The sequence below is a fragment of the Lissotriton vulgaris genome, chromosome 12 (genome assembly GCF_964263255.1).
Source record: "Lissotriton vulgaris chromosome 12, aLisVul1.2, whole genome shotgun sequence".
Classification (NCBI taxonomy): domain Eukaryota; kingdom Metazoa; phylum Chordata; class Amphibia; order Caudata; family Salamandridae; genus Lissotriton; species Lissotriton vulgaris.
This window is the reverse complement of record NC_141700.1, coordinates 152300897-152320241: the sequence shown is the minus strand read 5'-3', so window position 1 is coordinate 152320241 and position 19345 is coordinate 152300897. Positions and strand designations below refer to the sequence as shown.

The 19345-nt window shown below is 48.0% G+C and overlaps 1 protein-coding gene across 1 annotated transcript in view; it reads left to right on the top strand.

Moving 5' to 3' along the window:
* IQGAP3 (IQ motif containing GTPase activating protein 3) overlaps positions 1-19006 on the top strand; it is a 313154-nt gene extending 294148 nt beyond the window's left edge. The window contains exon 38 of the mRNA XM_086947642.1: positions 18755-19006. Within this exon, the coding sequence (XP_086803768.1) occupies positions 18755-18871 (117 nt within the window). The 3' untranslated portion in view covers positions 18872-19006. The remainder of the gene's footprint in view (positions 1-18754) is intronic.
* Positions 19007-19345: the final 339 nt, after the last annotated feature.

Here is a 19345-nt window from a genome sequence, read left to right as displayed (position 1 = left end):
CCGTACCGCCCCACCCATCCTCCCCGTTCTGTGAACCAATATCTAGGGTTAAGCTCATCCCCTTTCAGGGCCCTAGTTTCATGGCACTAGTGTTGGTTTTTATCATGGCTCTGCGTTTCTGGTGCGGAAAAGCTGTGTATAAGAACTGACGTCAGCGCGTGACGGCGGCGTCTAAGTACTTCGGCAACATCATCCCGGCGCCGATGACGGGCACGGAGCCGCAGACGACGCCTACCAACGCGAAGGGGTACTGCTACGCAAAAGTTTCCGGATCCAGTCTGACGCCTGGGGATATTCTAAGGTAAGGAATCTAGTACTAACTACTGTTTCTTACAGATATATCGTTACCGAAGGTAAGTAACTTGTGCATCGATGCCATTTGTGCCATGTTGAATTTCCCTGGCGCAGTGCTGGTACCCACCTACGGTGCAATCCCTATTTACATACCTGACTTTGACATGAAGTTAGAGGGGCGTTGCCCGATGCTGACTCCTGCACCAACTGGAGCCATGCCTTCCAGGCCGGAGGCTAAGCCCTATTACTCTGGGCTAGGACTTAGGGAAGCATGAGAGAGGTCGCTGGACCCTGATGAATGCCAGCCTTACGAATCCATGGACTAGGGTGAGGATCTGGGTGAAGCCAATGAAGTGGACAGTTCACCAGATACTGGCATGCTTTCTCTCCCTACCGTGGCTATGGAGGAGGGAGCTTCATTCCCAATCCTTGTGGGGAGGGCAACTGAGGTGCTGAACCTTAGCTTGCCCTCAGCAGCAGTCACGACTAATGTCTTGATGGAAGTGCTTCGATCTGGAGTGTCCCCTTCAGCGTCACTTCTCTCATTCAACAAACCACTTACTGATATCCTGCTTGGGACTTTGTCCAAGCCCAGCAAGTCCTGTGAACTGGAAAATTACCAGCTGCCACCGCCCCACTCCAAGGGACCCCAAATTCCTCACAGAACACCCTACCCTGGAGATCTTGGTGGTCCAAGCCTCCACTTCATACTTAAATCCTGGTGCATTTCCAACCGCCCTGTCTGATTAAGAAATCCAAGAGGCTGGACAATTTAAGCAAGAAAAGGTTTTCTTCCACCAGCCTGGCATTGCTGTAGGTGAATACCATATTTGCCTTTTGGCCAGCTATTCCCAAGCTCTGTGGAATACAGTTGCATAGGTGTTGTCTAGTGTCCCGGAGGAAGCCTCAGCCCTACCCTCCCTGGCTGTTGCAGAAGGAAGGGATGCAGATAAGTTCACCATTAGATGTGGACTAGACACCACCCACTCACTAGACACAACAGTTTTGTCAGCAGTGGCCCTGCAGCGATACACTTGGTTGAAAACTACTGGCTTTTCCAGGCTGTCCAGACATCACTCGTGGACACACCCTTTGATGGCTCCCTTCTCTTCGGAAACAGGAGGGATTCAGAGCTGGAATTCTGTAAGGACAGCGGGCGATGGACAGGCCTTGGGCCTTTTCATGCCCCCTTGTCACCCTCCGTCCACCTTTCTTGGCCATGGAAAGGGAGTATATCAATATCCTTCTTCTGACCAGCCACCGAAGCTTGCAGGCTTTCCAGCCTCTGCGTGGACACGGTACCTACCGGCCCTGTGTGTCGGATAGCCAGCGGTCGGGTCAGTCCACCATCACCCCCTCCCGCCCTCCCTCAGCAGCCATAGCCTCCAAACCCTTCTAGTCTTCACGTTTACCATAATAGGCACCCAGTGGGCGGCAGGATTCGCCATCATCTGCCCCACTGACAGTCCATAATACAGACAGGGGTTTTTTTGCAGATGGTCCAAAGGGGTTACTCCCTCCCTTCAAGATTACCACTCCCTCCATGCCACATACTTATGATAGGCTGACGGAAGATCACCTATCCTTCCTCCACCAAGAAGTGGCAGCTCTTTTGGCCAAAGGAGCCACGGAGAGAGTGCCAATGCAAGAAGTAAGTCCTGTTGCTATTCCCGCTACTTTCTGCTGCACAAGGACAGAGGCCTTCGTCTTGTCCTCTACCTGCGCTCTCTATTCCTTCTCCAAGAAGAAGCTCAAAATGCTCACACTAGCTGGGGTCCTATCAAATGTTCCCTCTAATTTCTTTCCTCTGTGTGCGGCAGTGTAAGGTCTATGTGCGCTACAACCAAGGCTATGTGTGCCAATAACCAGACATGCGTGTGGGTGCAGTGCCAAATATCACTCCAAACTTTTGCTTTAAAAAGTGAAAAGACAGTGCATTTCCACACATACATATCCACGTGAATGGTGTTAAGGAAGGTTTGAAACCATCCCAAATAGCAATTTGAAATCTTGGCAGCTATGTTGCTGCATTTCTTTTCTTAATAGAGCTGGGCTGCGGGGTGATTGTGTGCGTTTGTTCAAGTTTTCATGTAAATTTCAGCTCATGATGGGTGCTGCGATTAACATGCAAACTTTAACAGATGCTCTCTTTGAGAAGGAAAAATAAAGTTATTAAAACATTAATATAATTTTACTTTTCGCAGTTTCAGGGTGGGTTAGGGTAGCGCTGCATCAGGCTCTCGACTAACACATTTTAATGCTAGTGTCCGCATCACCGCATTAAAATGCATTAGTCACGCATTCAGGCGCCCCTCTGACAATACTGCAATTGAGGCACACTGCCAATGAGGCAGCACCAGCAGACTAAAATTGTCTAACATATATGAGCATGCAACTGCGCCATCAAATTTAAAATGCTATACATCAGAGATAGAATATTCATGAACAGCGCAGAGCAGGCAGGCCAGAATTTAACAGATCAATTAGCCGTGCCCCAACCAGCCTTCCTGTGAGTCTACTCTGGGGGTACCAGCCATCACATGGGTGATCCATGGAGCGGGTCCTGCCTGCTTTTTTCCCACAATCACAGTACCTTTTTGGTGACCAGAAGCACACACATGCTTCGAAGATTGGACACACCGGTGGGTGGTAGCTACACCAATGACCTACTAATCCAGCAGTGACAAGGTGATCAGTCAACCTTTGCAAAGGGAAGTCCACTTCGCAGAAACACTAGTCACATTTTTTAGTAACATTTGATCCGTTTGAGCTACAAACAATTTTTTTGTTTAAATCGTCAATTTATGCAGCAGATGATGCATTATGCGGTAAATATTGCAGAACCAGAATTATGTAGAAAACATTTGCAAACTAGGATATTTTGCCATTCATGCTTGAACTGCTCTTGTTGAAGTAAGGAGGACAAGTGCTGATGACAGAAAATCTAGGGCTCGGAGACAAATGGTTTGTGCTTCCACTTTTAAGCTTATGCAGTGGCGGCTGGTGCTTTTAAAAAGTGCTGAGGCAGAAAACTGAGTTGAATTTAAAGTGTAAAAAAGTGCGAGAGAGCGCAGCGATTGAGCTTGAAACAACCATGGAAACGGGGTTACTATGACACTAATTATTAGTTTGTTACTATTTCACAAGAAAAATATAGAAAAAATGGGTGCAAATGGTGCATTTTCCCCATATATTTCACGAAACCTTGCAAAAATGTATTAAAAATATGCAAATGACCTCACAAAGACTCACCACTCTCCCTATACTCATGCAGACACATCGCTCGTCTCACCTTGTGTTCACAGATGCACAACGCTTTGCTCAGCCTACACTCACATAAGCATACCCTTCTCCCTGCTCTCACTAGTGTACACCATTCACTGAGTGCATTCACATCCCTCATACAGTATACTCATAGTAACACAACTCACTGTATGCTCACACAGAAACATTGCTCCCCATGCACCGCCAGCACTCACCCCAGCTCTTCGAGAGGCACACTAATGAACCTCCACACACTCGCTCACAAAGGGACATCTTTCGCCTTGCGCTCATACAGTGGACTTGCTTAATTCACTCTGTAGGCACAAAAGCACACAACTCACCGTGCATCGTACAGTCACATATCTTACTTTGCAGTCACACGGGCAGTTCACTCACCCTGCATTCATACAGTCACATTGCTCTGTATTCACCCTGCATGCACACAGAGGCCCCAAGGTTGCAGCTCCAGTCCAACCAAGTGCTCTTCCTGTGGTGTGTTGGTAAGGGTTGTTGTTGTGTAGGCCCTCAGAGGAACAGTTGGGCTGCAAGAGTTTGGAAGTCCACGCTGATGGCTACTCCTCAGAAGTGCAAGCTAAGGGTAGAGAATGCATATCTTCTGCAGACTGGATGCCTCCCTTCCCTGGGGTGAATGTATGACATTGTTCTGCATTCTGTCCAACAACTGTTGTTTTTGCATTTGTCACCCCGAGTGGGACGGGTATGCTCAGACATGAGTCCCATGCTCTCCACACCACTGGAGTCAAGCTATCCTGGCTGAAGACGGCTGATAGCCAGAAACCGGTCCTAGGATGCTTGATTCCGGTCCAGGAAAGACATGGCTTGGCAGTTCGGGCTGGACTGTTCCCATGAGGCACAGGGCCAAGGCTGATTTGCATATGGCCATGTCTGAACTGGGGTGGTGTGGAGTGCACAAAAAACGATGGATTTAGGCCCAGATCTCTGTACTGGGGTGAATGTATGACATTGTTCTGCATTCTGTCCATCAATTGTTGTTTTCCCCTTCTGACACGGCAGGATCCTGAGCCTTTGGAGATAAGGGGAGGAAGTAAAAGCAAGGCTTTAACTATCTAGGGCATATCACTTGACTCACTTGTTTGTGGATGATAGTTGTGCACAAATGTGTGCCATCATTAACTTTACACAGCTATGCACATTTCCCCCATAATATCAATGTTTTACAGATCTGCAAATGTCCTACATTATCGGTCTTTCCAGTGAGCCAATTTCTCTCCCAGTATGTCTAGTCTTACAGATGTCGATATGTTTTTCGGCATTAATTTGCCAGCGATGCACATTTTCTCCATTATTACTGTTCTACAGATATGCATTTCTCCCCATTAGTACGGTCTTAGAGAGCTGCCCAATTTTCGTGCAGTATTGCAATCGTATTCATGATTGTCTATCTCAGTATGTAATATTTAGAGGTGGGCCTTTCTCCCCAGTGTTAGCATTTTACAGCCTTGCACATTTTCTCTTGAATGGGGTTTTTGATGATGTGCACATTCTTCCCCAGTTATGCTCCTTGCTGATGGGCACAGTTTTTCCTCAGTATAAATGTCTACACGGGTGAATACTTCCCCCGGATTGGAAACAGGGCTGGGCAGGAGTCAATATCCAGAGGCTCTGTCATTTTCAACTTTTCTTGCTGCGGAGAGTGGCTGCTTCCTCCCTTCCCAATCCCAAGCCCTCCATCCTCATTCAAGCTAAACTATTTTTTAAAGGTTATGTACACATTCCCAATGACAAAAGCGCAAACACCCCTATACTAACATTGTGGACCTTGGTTACCAACTTTTCTATGAATTTTTATTTTGTAAAATTATGGGTAACAAGAGTCCACGGTCACTCGTCCATTAAAGAGGCAAATTAGGTGGTTTGGCAAACGAATTGCAACAACACCCTCCTCCTAACAAGTTTCAAGATAAGTTGCCAGTTGTGTAAAGATTTCACATTCTTATGTGAAAGACTAAATGCTGTTCCAAAGCGGTAAAAAACAGTCCATACTGCAGTTTCCTTTAAAATCCTTGAGTATTTCCTTTGAATGTCCCACATAATGGCAAAGCACGAATCATATCAAACTCCATACTACTGTAAGAGCTGCCACAATGCCATTGAGAAGTGCCATGCTATAGCCCATGTGAAAAGAATGTCCTGTCATTTGCCTGAACCTTGCCGGCGACAGAGGTGTTGGTGGAAACATTCCGGGCTCAAAGAAATCAAAGTAGGTCACGGTCCCAGAAAAGCTCCAACACGACAGTCAGGCTGTCGGTGACAGCACCAGCAGACTCCAGAAGCCCAACAAATGGGTTTCCATTCCATCTTCATTCTTTGTCTTCTCGGACGGCAGCTCTTTCAGGAAAACGAAGAAAATGCCAGAATGAAGCCCAGACCAGCCACAAGTCGCAAGCAACATGTATTTTGTCATTTATAAGCTTGGTTGCAGAAGGCTTGCCATCACAGTGTCATCCTAACTCCTATCCCTTACGTCATATGTAATGTTCACACACTATTTAGTGCACGTCACATGACGCTCATGTCATTTCGTCAGCTGTTCATACTCTTTACACCCTTTCCCTCCCGCTGCTGACTGGCCTTATTAATTCAATAAATACTTACTTCAAACTATCGACATTGGTGTTATTTGTATTAAGTACTCTCGCTGGCCACCTCTTTCCACGGGCGGGTGCGGCGACGGGCTGGGAGTACTCATTGGTGGCTAATAGGTCCTCTCCAAAGGGCTCTGCAATTGATACACATACTCAAACAAAAGCACGCAATGAGCCACACTCTAAAAAACAGAAGAAATTTAGCAAGTGCTCCCTCCCCGGAGCACTTGCTAAATGCCTCTTCCTACAAGAGATCGAAATGCCTGTTTTTCATGCTGCAGGGTGGCGCGAATGCTCTCAGGGATGTGTGTGCGCGCCACACACACAGCACTGCGCGCTCGGGGGCACTGACATGCGCACCCACACAGGCGCGCACGTTCGAGGGAATACTGGTCCTATCTTTCCTGGATCCAGGAGACTGGATGGTAGTGTTGGACCTGCAGAACCCATATTTCCACATTCCTGCAGGGGTTCATGGTGGGCCATGAGCACTTTCAGTTCACTGTGCTCCCCTTTGGCCTCCCCAACACCCCTCGGGTGTTCACGAAGGAGATGGTGGTGGTTGCAGCTCATCTGCCGAGATCAGGGGTGCCATTCTTCACCTATCTCGACAACTTGCTATTGAAGGTGTGCTAGCCCCAGGGTGTCTTCTCCAACCTCCAGACTATGGCAGACCTCCTGCATTTTCTGAAGTTCACGATCAACATTCGGAAGTCACACCAGACTCCCTTTCAAACGTTCCTTTTCATCTGAGCTTTTCTGGACGCAGTGCTGTTTCTGGCCTATCCTCCCAATGAATCCAGGATATTCAGTCTATGATACCAATGTTTCGGCCTCTATCCTGGATTTCGATGCGACTGACTCTGAGGTTGCTGGGCCTCATGGCATCCTGCATCCTGCTGGTAATGCATACCTTTTGGCATATGCAAGCTCTGCAGTGGGACCTGAAATTCAAGTGGGCGCAGCATCTAGGGAATCTTTCAGACATGGTCCAGATCTGAGTGAACTGTAAAGGACTTGCAGTGGTGGTTTACGAACCGCAATTGAGTCAGCAGCTGACCCCTCTCCATTCCCTGACAGTAGTGACAGATGCGTAACTTCTGGTCTGGAGTGGCCGTCTGGGAGAGGTGGAGATCAGTTGACTCTGGTCTCCGGCAGAATTGAGACTCCACATCAACCTCTTGGAGCTCTGACTGATCAGATTGGCATTAAAAGCCTTTCTACCCTCCATCAGGGAAGGCTAGTGCAAGTGTTCACGGACAACACCACCGCCATGTGGCCCTGCAGCAGACTGGGCGGATGGGGTTGTGGACCTTTTGGCAAGGCCCTGCGTTTCTAGACATGGCTGGAACAGCAGGACATATTCCTGGTGGTTCACCATTTGGTGTGCTCTCAGAACACTAGTGCAGGCGAACTCTGCCGCAGATGCCTTGTAGATCATAAATTGTGTCTCCATCCAGAGGCGGTGCAAGGTCTTTCAGCAGTAGAAAGAGCCTTGGTTAGATCAGTTAGCCACCTACGGCAAGGTCAGCCGTTCCGCACCCTCGAGTTTCCAAGGTAGCTCTCGCTTGGAGACGCTTTTCTTCTTGAGTGGAGCTCAGGTCTCCTGTACGCCTTTCCTCCCATCCTACTCCTGCCCAAAGTGCTCAAGAAGATCAGGAACCACCAGCCCAAGCCATCCTTGTGGCTCTAAATAGAGGCACGGAGAGTCTGGTATCCTGAGCCGTTGAGCATGACCATCGGTCCTCCGACCAGGCTGCCTCTTCGGGAGGACTTTGTCAAAGCAACAGGGGAGGGTTTTCCACCCAAACCTGTCAACTCTCCACCTTCTTGCATGGAGAATGAGCCGTGACAGATGACCGCTTTCGACCTTTCACCTGAAGTCTGCAACTTTATCTTGGCAGCCAGATGTCCATCTGTGAAAGGCAGCGAGTCTTTTAAGAACCTCAATGCTGCCCGGTGCAGGGTTTCACCTCTAATTCACTTTGGGTTCGCTATCAAAATAATGAGACAAGCGCTGGGAACTGGAAGACAAGAAAAAGGTTTATTTCTCATGAGTAGTTCACGTCAACTGCAGACACCGGGATATCTGACGGAGGTGTTCTACTGATAACTCCTTTGGCTCTTCCTTTTATACAGGTTTTACACAATGCATTTGTTTCATCAACAAGGTTACACAAGCTTGGAGTCCCCGCCCCGTGCAGGTGGCCACACAAGCCCAACAGTAATTCTCTTCAAACAGACAATCTTATCTTGCAACTGGACCTTGCTTCAGGGCCTAAAACATGTGAGACTAGCCAGATCTAAGAGTCCGTTCTGTTGATAAAAACAGGTCCCATTTTTGGTAAAAACAAGTCTTGCTGTTTGCAGTGCGATACATCATGTTTGCAAGGGTCTTTTTGGTATTTGGGGTTTGTGTAACTAGGTGCAGTGAGAGGTAGAGTGTCCAAGGGTTTGCCTGTAAACCGGGATGAGAGAAAAAACGAGTTTGTGACAGCAAGTGGTGCTGACGTTTGTTGTGGCAATAGAAATTATAGCCTCCAGCACACATACCAGTTCGGTCAGGGGGTCAGAGGGATGCTAGTACGGGCAGGGTGAAAAAAAGGTGACCAACAGAGTACAAAATGCCTGCGATAGATTAAAATGACGGCAACTTGTGTGCACATAGAAATTTCCACCAGACAAGATGCGCAGGTAATGTTCACGATTGTCATTTTGCTTTTAACACGTCCACCAAGTACGTTTGTGGCATGGTGTTCAGAAAGACAAATCGATCCCCTTTCTGCCACACTTGCTCAGGCTCCCCTTTTCATTCTTTCACTTCCCTAGCAGGGCTCTGCTCTGGGCCGTGTGAAGGACTATTTCTCTACCGTTTCAGCTTTTCCCTGGTTGTCTGATCAGCATCCCTCTTAAAAAAAAAAAATACCCTATTCATAGGTTTCTGAAAGGTTTACAACATTTGTTTCCACCATCTCCCTTCATGATGCCCCAGTGGGACCTCAATCTTATCGCTTATCCTCACTTTCTTTATGTACGCTCTCTGAGTCCCTGCACAATTGTAAATTCAAGCTTCTTAACCAGCAAGATAGCCTATCTTGTGGCTATAACATCTGCCCAGAGTGTTAGTAAGCTTCAGGGCTTGTCAGTCAAGCCCCCTTATCTGACCATCTACCCAGACAAACTGGTGCTTCGTACGAGAGCTTCCTTTCTACCGAAAGTGGTCACTCCCTTCCACGTAGGTCAATCCATTTCCTGCCTACTTTTTATGCTCCGCCGCATCACTCCAAGGAGGAGGAGCCCCTTCACCAACTGCACCCAAAAAGAGTGTCACTGTTCTACCTTGACCTCACTAAAGAGTTCTGGGTGGACGACCAACTTTTGAGGGCTATGTCGGAGCAAACAAAGGATGGGACATTCAGAAGAAGACCATCTTGCGCTGGAACGTGCTCTGTATGAAAATCTGCTGTGTGTTGGCTAATAAGCAACCTCCCGAGGGGTTGCATGCTCATTCCACCAGAGGTAAAGCTGCAACCACTTTATTAGCATGCAGAGTTCCGGTCCTGGACTTCTGCCAGGTACCAATATGGGGTTCCTTGCACACATTTACCAACCACTACTGCCTGAACAGGAAGGTCCTTAGGGATAGGCATTTTGCCCTTTCACTCCTGCAGGTCTTCCTCATGTAGGTATTGCTTGGGTATCTATTCTAAGGTAAGAAATCTGCAGCTAGAAGTCTCTATCAGATGAGAAAGTTACTTGCCTTCGGTAACTCTTTATCTGGTAGAGACTATCCAGCAGCAGATTCCCTACTGACCCACCCATCCTCCCCGCTCTGAGAACGGATTTCTAGGGACAGGCTTTCCCCTTTCAGGGTCCTAGTTTTCCACACCACTGGTCAGTGTACTTCGTGGCTCTGCGCTTCTGGCGTGGAAAGTCTCAAAGTAACTGACGTCATTGTGCTGGGGTGGTTCATATATAAGTACCGCACACGTCCCTTCCAACGCCACGGGGATTCAAACCTACCGGCGTGCAGGGGTATTGCTCGAGAAAAATTTCTGGATCCAGTCTGACCCCTGGGGATAATTCTAAGGTAAGAAATCTGCAGCTAGATATCTCAACCAGATAATCATTACCAAAGGCAAGTAACTTGTTCTTTAGGAACATCTTCATTTAAAAGACTTCTTACAGCAAACGTAAAAATATGATAGTCTCTTGAAAATTCTAAAAGTGTATTTCATTAGCAGGGAGAACCTGTTCACTTTAGTACATCAGCTTATGTCAGTGCATTTAGAAGTATTATTTTCCTAAAGTAATAGTTTTAAAATATGAATTTAGAAACCTTAATGCCTCTCCCCGCCTTGCCAATAGTGAAAGCAAGTCAGTTGTCATGGGCACCCTCTGAGCGGCCTACATTGTTATTATACATGGACAACAATATATATTATTAAATCGAATACAAGGAAAGGTTGTTTACAGCGCACATTCTTAACTTCTGGTATTCAAGATGCTCTTATAAGTAATAATGAAGAAAAAGGAGGCAAAGTGAAATAAAAGAAAACAATTGCCTAGGGTCACAAGATTTAGTCAAATGGGGAATCTAAGATTGATCGCAGGTTTTCTGGTTACACATTGTGTAACTTAGTAACTAGATGTACATGCTTTTCTCCCTTACATCTTCTGTTCGTACCACATGTAGCTGTAGAAACGCATGCTGTGTATACTCCTGCCATCGAGAGTTGGGCTGGGAATTTGCAAGTTATTTTTCCTCAAGAAGTCTTTTCAATTCACTTCAGACTAGATTTTTTCCCAGAAAAGTAAGCCTGCTGCCGAAGACTTCCAGCCATCACACTCATGCTGCCCCTCACCCCCTCAAAAAAAGATCTCGGGACAAAGCTCCTACTTCTCTTTCTCCTCCATCACCATAACCTCCTACACCTCCCTCCCTCCTCTCCCATACTCTCTCCTCACAGGTCCCCGGAGTCTTTCTCTGACACAGGTAGCCCTTGCCCTTATTCCCCAGCTGAGGATTTTGCACCTGTGTACCCTGGTGCTTCAGGTGACGCCTAAGAGGATACATTGTTGTCCCCCTAACCTCCCACAGGCCCTATTGTGTTACATACCCCTGTCAGGGCCTCACCCACAGATGACACTATGGCATACCACAGCATCATCCAACGTGCAGCCACCTACCATAAGGTGGACATATACAGCACCCCTGAGGAAGAACACTTCCTGTTGGAGATACTTTCTAAAACAGAAGCTTTTGTGCAGCAGCTCCCAGTGCTCTAGGGGATGATTAAATCCGCCCTTGATATCTTTAAGGAGCCATTCAAATCTTGTGTGGTTATGCCACGCATTGAGATAAAATGCAAGCCATCTCCCTCGGGCCCACTCTACATCCTGGGTCAGGTCCTGCCTGACTCCCTAGCAATCATGTCTGCCATCGAGGACACTCGACCTCCTATCAAGGCGAGTAAGAGAATTGATGCTGCAAGGAAAACATTAGCGGGAGGTGCCACAACCCATCTGCTCTTCACCAACTTGGTAGGCATCATCTTTAGAAACGACAGAGCCCACTGAGACGAAAGGAGTGTCTCTTGCAGCACTTCCCTGATCAATACTGTAAGACTTAGTTGAGGAAAGCTAGGCCATTTCAAATGCCAACATCCGGTGTGCCTTACATGCGGCTGATCATGCTGCAAGGTGAGTGAACACCTATGTTATCTTTCGGAACCACTCCTGGCTCCGCGTGTCTGGTTTCAAGCCTGAGGTGTGACAGCACCTCATCAACCTGCCTTTCGATGGGGAGAACCTCTTTGGACCTCAGGTTAACACAGTGCATGAGGCGATCAAAAAAGACACTGAGACCCTGAGGCAATGGGAGGCTTGCAGGTCCCCTCTGGCAAGGGTTCCTTCGCAGGCAACAGTGCAGAGGACTCTCTTAAGCCAGTTCACCAAACCTTTCCAGTCCTACCCCGTGCAGCACCAGGACAATCGCCAGCAGGGCGGCAGATGTTTCACATGGGGCTCCACTAGAGCGAGCAGCTCTAAGGGTAGTGTCGGGGACATCCCCAGCAAGGGAGCTTCAATCTCCTAACACTGACTAGCTCTGCACTCCCCACCAATAACGCAGTACCTATTGGGGGAGACTTCTGGGATTTCTTCCCTGTTTGGAGAACATCTCTGACCGATGGGTTTTGTCCATTTTCAAGCACAGCTCCTGCCTACAGCTCATTGCCACCCCACCACAACCCACCCACAGCCTCATCCCCGAGCATCTCACACTTTTGTAAGAGGAGGTTCAGAAGCTCCTGTCAAGCCATAGAGCTAGTCCCCCGCTGACCCCAGGGCAAAGGCATTTACTCTCTAGATGTCCTCATGCCAAAAAATACACCCCTCAGACCAAACATCTATCTGTTCTTGCAACAAATGCATCCTGTTGCAATACTATCAGTTCAAAGTGCTGTCCTTCTGAGTCATCAGGGCTCCAAGGGTCTTCACTAAGTCCCAATGGAACCGTTCTGTGGTCCAGCTGTTGTTGGGGAAGGAGGGGCGGGGGAAGAGTCAGTTTTGTTGTGCGCAAAGCCTTTCCCAGCCCTCCGAGTGCATGCGTTCCAACAGCTGCATCTTTTCATCTACTCAGTCAGCTCTCAATCTGCTCTGTTATGCACTTGCTAGGAATGATGGCCACATACATAGCTATGGTGCCCCTTGCCAGGCTTCATATGTGCCTGCTTCAAGAGTGCCTGTCAAGCCAGTTCTCACAAGCGGAGGGTCGCATGGATAATCTAATGTTGATCAGGGGCAGCAACTATCACTCTCTGCACTCAGCAGTGGTGGAACAGCAACAACCTGTTGCAGGCCAGGCCCTTCGCGAACCCTGTGCCGCAGGTGACCTCACCACAGACGAGCCCTTAGCTGGCTGTCGGGAACACCTAAACAACATAGCAGTCCAAGGTGGGTGGCCACCTTCTCTACAAGTTCTCCGCATCAACCGTTTGGAGCCGTAGCCATTCGACTATCTCTCAAAATGTTTCTCCTCCAGATTCAAGGCAATGTAGTCCTGGTGTGTACTGACAGCATGAGCGCCATGTTCGATCTGCAGAATCAGAGAGGCACTTACCGACCTCCCCATGTCTGCCCTAGCCCAAGATTAGTCGCTAGGCCATCCATCACCAGGTTCATCTCCTGGCAGAGTATATACTACTGGGAGTTGACAGTGATTTTGCAGACCTCTTCAGCAGGACACAGCAACAAGTCCATGAAAGGAGGCATGAAAGGAGGCAAAGTGAAATAAAAGAAAACAATTGCCTAGGGTCACAAGATTTAGTCAAATGGGGAATCTAAGATTGATCGCAGGTTTTCTGGTTACACATTGTGTAACTTAGTAACTAGATGTACATGCTTTTCTCCCTTACATCTTCTGTTCGTACCACATGTAGCTGTAGAAACGCATGCTGTGTATACTCCTGCCATCGAGAGTTGGGCTGGGAATTTGCAAGTTATTTTTCCTCAAGAAGTCTTTTCAATTCACTTCAGACTAGATTTTTTCCCAGAAAAGTAAGCCTGCTGCCGAAGACTTCCAGCCATCACACTCATGCTGCCCCTCACCCCCTCAAAAAAAGATCTCGGGACAAAGCTCCTACTTCTCTTTCTCCTCCATCACCATAACCTCCTACACCTCCCTCCCTCCTCTCCCATACTCTCTCCTCACAGGTCCCCGGAGTCTTTCTCTGACACAGGTAGCCCTTGCCCTTATTCCCCAGCTGAGGATTTTGCACCTGTGTACCCTGGTGCTTCAGGTGACGCCTAAGAGGATACATTGTTGTCCCCCTAACCTCCCACAGGCCCTATTGTGTTACATACCCCTGTCAGGGCCTCACCCACAGATGACACTATGGCATACCACAGCATCATCCAACGTGCAGCCACCTACCATAAGGTGGACATATACAGCACCCCTGAGGAAGAACACTTCCTGTTGGAGATACTTTCTAAAACAGAAGCTTTTGTGCAGCAGCTCCCAGTGCTCTAGGGGATGATTAAATCCGCCCTTGATATCTTTAAGGAGCCATTCAAATCTTGTGTGGTTATGCCACGCATTGAGATAAAATGCAAGCCATCTCCCTCGGGCCCACTCTACATCCTGGGTCAGGTCCTGCCTGACTCCCTAGCAATCATGTCTGCCATCGAGGACACTCGACCTCCTATCAAGGCGAGTAAGAGAATTGATGCTGCAAGGAAAACATTAGCGGGAGGTGCCACAACCCATCTGCTCTTCACCAACTTGGTAGGCATCATCTTTAGAAACGACAGAGCCCACTGAGACGAAAGGAGTGTCTCTTGCAGCACTTCCCTGATCAATACTGTAAGACTTAGTTGAGGAAAGCTAGGCCATTTCAAATGCCAACATCCGGTGTGCCTTACATGCGGCTGATCATGCTGCAAGGTGAGTGAACACCTATGTTATCTTTCGGAACCACTCCTGGCTCCGCGTGTCTGGTTTCAAGCCTGAGGTGTGACAGCACCTCATCAACCTGCCTTTCGATGGGGAGAACCTCTTTGGACCTCAGGTTAACACAGTGCATGAGGCGATCAAAAAAGACACTGAGACCCTGAGGCAATGGGAGGCTTGCAGGTCCCCTCTGGCAAGGGTTCCTTCGCAGGCAACAGTGCAGAGGACTCTCTTAAGCCAGTTCACCAAACCTTTCCAGTCCTACCCCGTGCAGCACCAGGACAATCGCCAGCAGGGCGGCAGATGTTTCACATGGGGCTCCACTAGAGCGAGCAGCTCTAAGGGTAGTGTCGGGGACATCCCCAGCAAGGGAGCTTCAATCTCCTAACACTGACTAGCTCTGCACTCCCCACCAATAACGCAGTACCTATTGGGGGAGACTTCTGGGATTTCTTCCCTGTTTGGAGAACATCTCTGACCGATGGGTTTTGTCCATTTTCAAGCACAGCTCCTGCCTACAGCTCATTGCCACCCCACCACAACCCACCCACAGCCTCATCCCCGAGCATCTCACACTTTTGTAAGAGGAGGTTCAGAAGCTCCTGTCAAGCCATAGAGCTAGTCCCCCGCTGACCCCAGGGCAAAGGCATTTACTCTCTAGATGTCCTCATGCCAAAAAATACACCCCTCAGACCAAACATCTATCTGTTCTTGCAACAAATGCATCCTGTCGCAATACTATCAGTTCAAAGTGCTGTCCTTCTGAGTCATCAGGGCTCCAAGGGTCTTCACTAAGTCCCAATGGAACCGTTCTGTGGTCCAGCTGTTGTTGGGGAAGGAGGGGCGGGGGAAGAGTCAGTTTTGTTGTGCGCAAAGCCTTTCCCAGCCCTCCGAGTGCATGCGTTCCAACAGCTGCATCTTTTCATCTACTCAGTCAGCTCTCAATCTGCTCTGTTATGCACTTGCTAGGAATGATGGCCACATACATAGCTATGGTGCCCCTTGCCAGGCTTCATATGTGCCTGCTTCAAGAGTGCCTGTCAAGCCAGTTCTCACAAGCGGAGGGTCGCATGGATAATCTAATGTTGATCAGGGGCAGCAACTATCACTCTCTGCACTCAGCAGTGGTGGAACAGCAACAACCTGTTGCAGGCCAGGCCCTTCGCGAACCCTGTGCCGCAGGTGACCTCACCACAGACGAGCCCTTAGCTGGCTGTCGGGAACACCTAAACAACATAGCAGTCCAAGGTGGGTGGCCACCTTCTCTACAAGTTCTCCGCATCAACCGTTTGGAGCCGTAGCCATTCGACTATCTCTCAAAATGTTTCTCCTCCAGATTCAAGGCAATGTAGTCCTGGTGTGTACTGACAGCATGAGCGCCATGTTCGATCTGCAGAATCAGAGAGGCACTTACCGACCTCCCCATGTCTGCCCTAGCCCAAGATTAGTCGCTAGGCCATCCATCACCAGGTTCATCTCCTGGCAGAGTATATACTACTGGGAGTTGACAGTGATTTTGCAGACCTCTTCAGCAGGACACAGCAACAAGTCCATGAATGTGAACCCCACCCACACGTCATGCTCCCTTGCTGCCACCGTTGGTGTCCCTGGACATAGACCTTTTTTCCGCAGCAGAAAAAGCAAAATGGCAAGTCCTTGCAAGCATGTTTCCACACTCCTAGTCCATGGGCAATACCTTGTGGATAAATTAGTCTGCATTCTTTCCCTTTGTTTTTCATCCTCTCCCACTGATCCCATAGGTACTCAGGAAACTGAGACAAACATTCATCACCCTCATTCTAGTGGCTCCAAACTGGACCAGACCACGATGGTTCTCCACCCCGCTCGAGATGCCCATTGTTCTGTATGACTAGCTCCCCAACAGGCTGGACATTCTCACTCAAGACCACAGTAAGGTCAGACACCCAGACCCCAGGCGGCTCAACCTTGCGATTCGGCTCCTGAAGTCAGTTTGGTTACCTTGGACTGCCACACGAGTGCATGGACATACTCGGAGAGGCCTGCAGGCCCACCACATGTTCCTGCTATGCCACTAAGTGCAAATTGTTTGTCCACTACTGTGCCCTGAACAACATTAAACCACTCACTCCTACAGTGCAGCATATTCTCAACTACCTCTTACAGCTTCAGAAATCAGGGTTGGTTTACACATCAATCAGGCTACAGCTAGGTGTTATTGCCGCATACATGTACAACAGAGAATGCGTGTCTCTCTTCAAAACCCCTGTTATCAAAGCCTTTATGAAGGACCTTGAGTGGTGGATCCCATCTAGAGTACTTCCTGCCCTAGTCTGGAATCAATATTGTGCTCATCAGACTAATGGGGCCACCCTTTGAGGCCTGCATACATGCCCCCTGCAGCTCCTGTCTTGGAAGGCTGCCTTCCTCGTTGTAATCATCTCACTTAGACACATCAGTGCATTGCAGGCCCTCACTCTTCAAGAACCGTTTTTCCAATTCCACAAAGACAAAGTGGTTCTCAGAACCAGTACTAAGTTTTTGCCCACGGTGGTTCTTTCGTTCCATCTTCACCAATCCATTGAGCTCCAAGTCTTCTTCCCACAACCTGACTGAGTAGCTAAAAGCGCACTTGATGTCAAGCATACTCTTATTTATTACATTTGGTGGTAGCAAGTCTTTTTGCAAAAGACAACTGCTATTTGTAGCTTTCCCTCAGCCTCATAAAGGCCATGCTATTTCGAAGGCAGGGTTTAACAGGTAGATTGTAAAACGCATCCAGACCTGCCGTGCTAAAGCTAAAAGACCCTATCTTCCTGCCCCACTCCATCTGCAAGTTTGGCGCTACTATGGTTCTCCTGGGTAAAATACCCATAGCAAACATTGAAGAGATGCCACTTGCTCCACCCCACAAGCTTTTGCAAAACATTATGTGGATATTCTATCAACTAAACAAGCCAGAGTTGGGCAAGCTGTCCTCAGGACTTGATTTTAAATCTCTGCACCAGCCATCAGTTACAGGAACACCGATTTTCAGTCTGTGTCCAGCATGTGTATCTACAGCCACACCGCTACTAACTAAATAGGTTACTTCCCTGTAAGCATCTGTTCATTGCATGTAGAGCTTTGGATTCACATGCTGCAACCCTCCTCCCCGGAAGCCATTCAATGGCCTTTCTACCATGATTCTGTCTGCTTGCATGGCTACTATTATTCCTGTACACACTACTCCATACTTGCTCTCTGCTGTGGGGGGAAAATAATCTAACAATGGAATCAGTGACCACGTGCACCTACATCCAGAGGAGGAGTCACCGAGACCACGTGACTCGAAAAGGCTTCTTCTGAGAAAAAACAGCTTGCAATGTCCGAGCCCAACACTAGATGGCAGCAGTATGCACAGTATGTGAATCTACAGCACTACATGCAGCAAAATAGAGGCTTATAGGGTAAGTAAGCTATTCCTTACTGTATGTAACCTTGTTTCTGATGGATACATAATCTTTCTGCAGAGTCGGTACCACCCTTCCTCTATGCCTGAGGAATTTGTTCCTTGACTAAAAAGATCCCAAGGAATGCAGAATTGTAGGTGCTATATTTGTCTGTCTTTGGTCTCTCGGTTCCTCTCTCCATGGTGTGATAGGACATGGAAAAAGTTCAGGAACTGACAGCGCACTTGTTAGCACTGAAGTTTTCTTATTGACGGTGTGTACCTTTGTCTTCTCTTTGCTCCTGTGGTGTAAAGTAGCATGCTGTGTAACAAGGTGTAAATGTTGCCACTTGTAGTGTTTTACGTCTTTTATTTGCTGTGAAAATTGATCAATAGGATGTGTATTTGTCGCTTGGATTATTCGCTGAACTACTCAGAATTTTCCTTGGCCAATTAACCAGCACATTTGACATGGCAATTTTTACTGTCCTATTTCCTTCTCTACTATAAAGAAATATGCATTTCTAAATAAAATGTAGTTGTGGGAGATCTCATCCCAAACTGGAGAGCCGTCACCCTCCACCCTTTGTATCCGTTATTGGCTGGAGGTCCCGTTGAGGCTCTAGAGCGGGCAACTATAGGGCTGAAGTGTTTTTGCTTACGATAAAAGTGTGTAATGTCTCATATCACCTTATTCCTTCTCAGGACTTACTCCAACTGCAGTATGAAGGTGTTGCTGTTATGAAAATGTTCAGTAAAGCAAAGGTCAACGTGAACCTTCTGATCTTTCTGCTGAATAAGAAGTTCTTCAAGAAGAAGTAAATGAACTCCAGCCTTGGGGAAACGTTCTGACGTTGGGCCGGATCCCCCAAACTCTGCACTAGGAAACCAAGCAACAGGGTTCCAAGTTTGGCTGCTTATGCTTCTTTTTTAGCCAAGACGGACAAAGCTCGATGGTCACAGCAGTACACCATGGCTACTGCTAGCGTTTATTGTTCTTTCGAACACTACATAAACTCTGCACTGCGGTGTGAAAAAAGAGAGAGCGCACCTTACCAAAGGCAGGGCGAAGCCCTGTTGCTTCCAAATGATCTGAATGGCTCCTCCAGTGGAAGATTATGCTGCTTTAAATTAACCTGCTTTTTATATATGTTTATCCTACATCAATTCCATCCGCTGGCGCGTGGAGATCACGAATGGCTTGGTCTGCGATATGGCAGGTGAAGCATTTACTTTTCTCTTTATTGTTCGTGCTCGGACGTCTCGCTCTTGCGAAGCGTGCAATGGTCATACTGG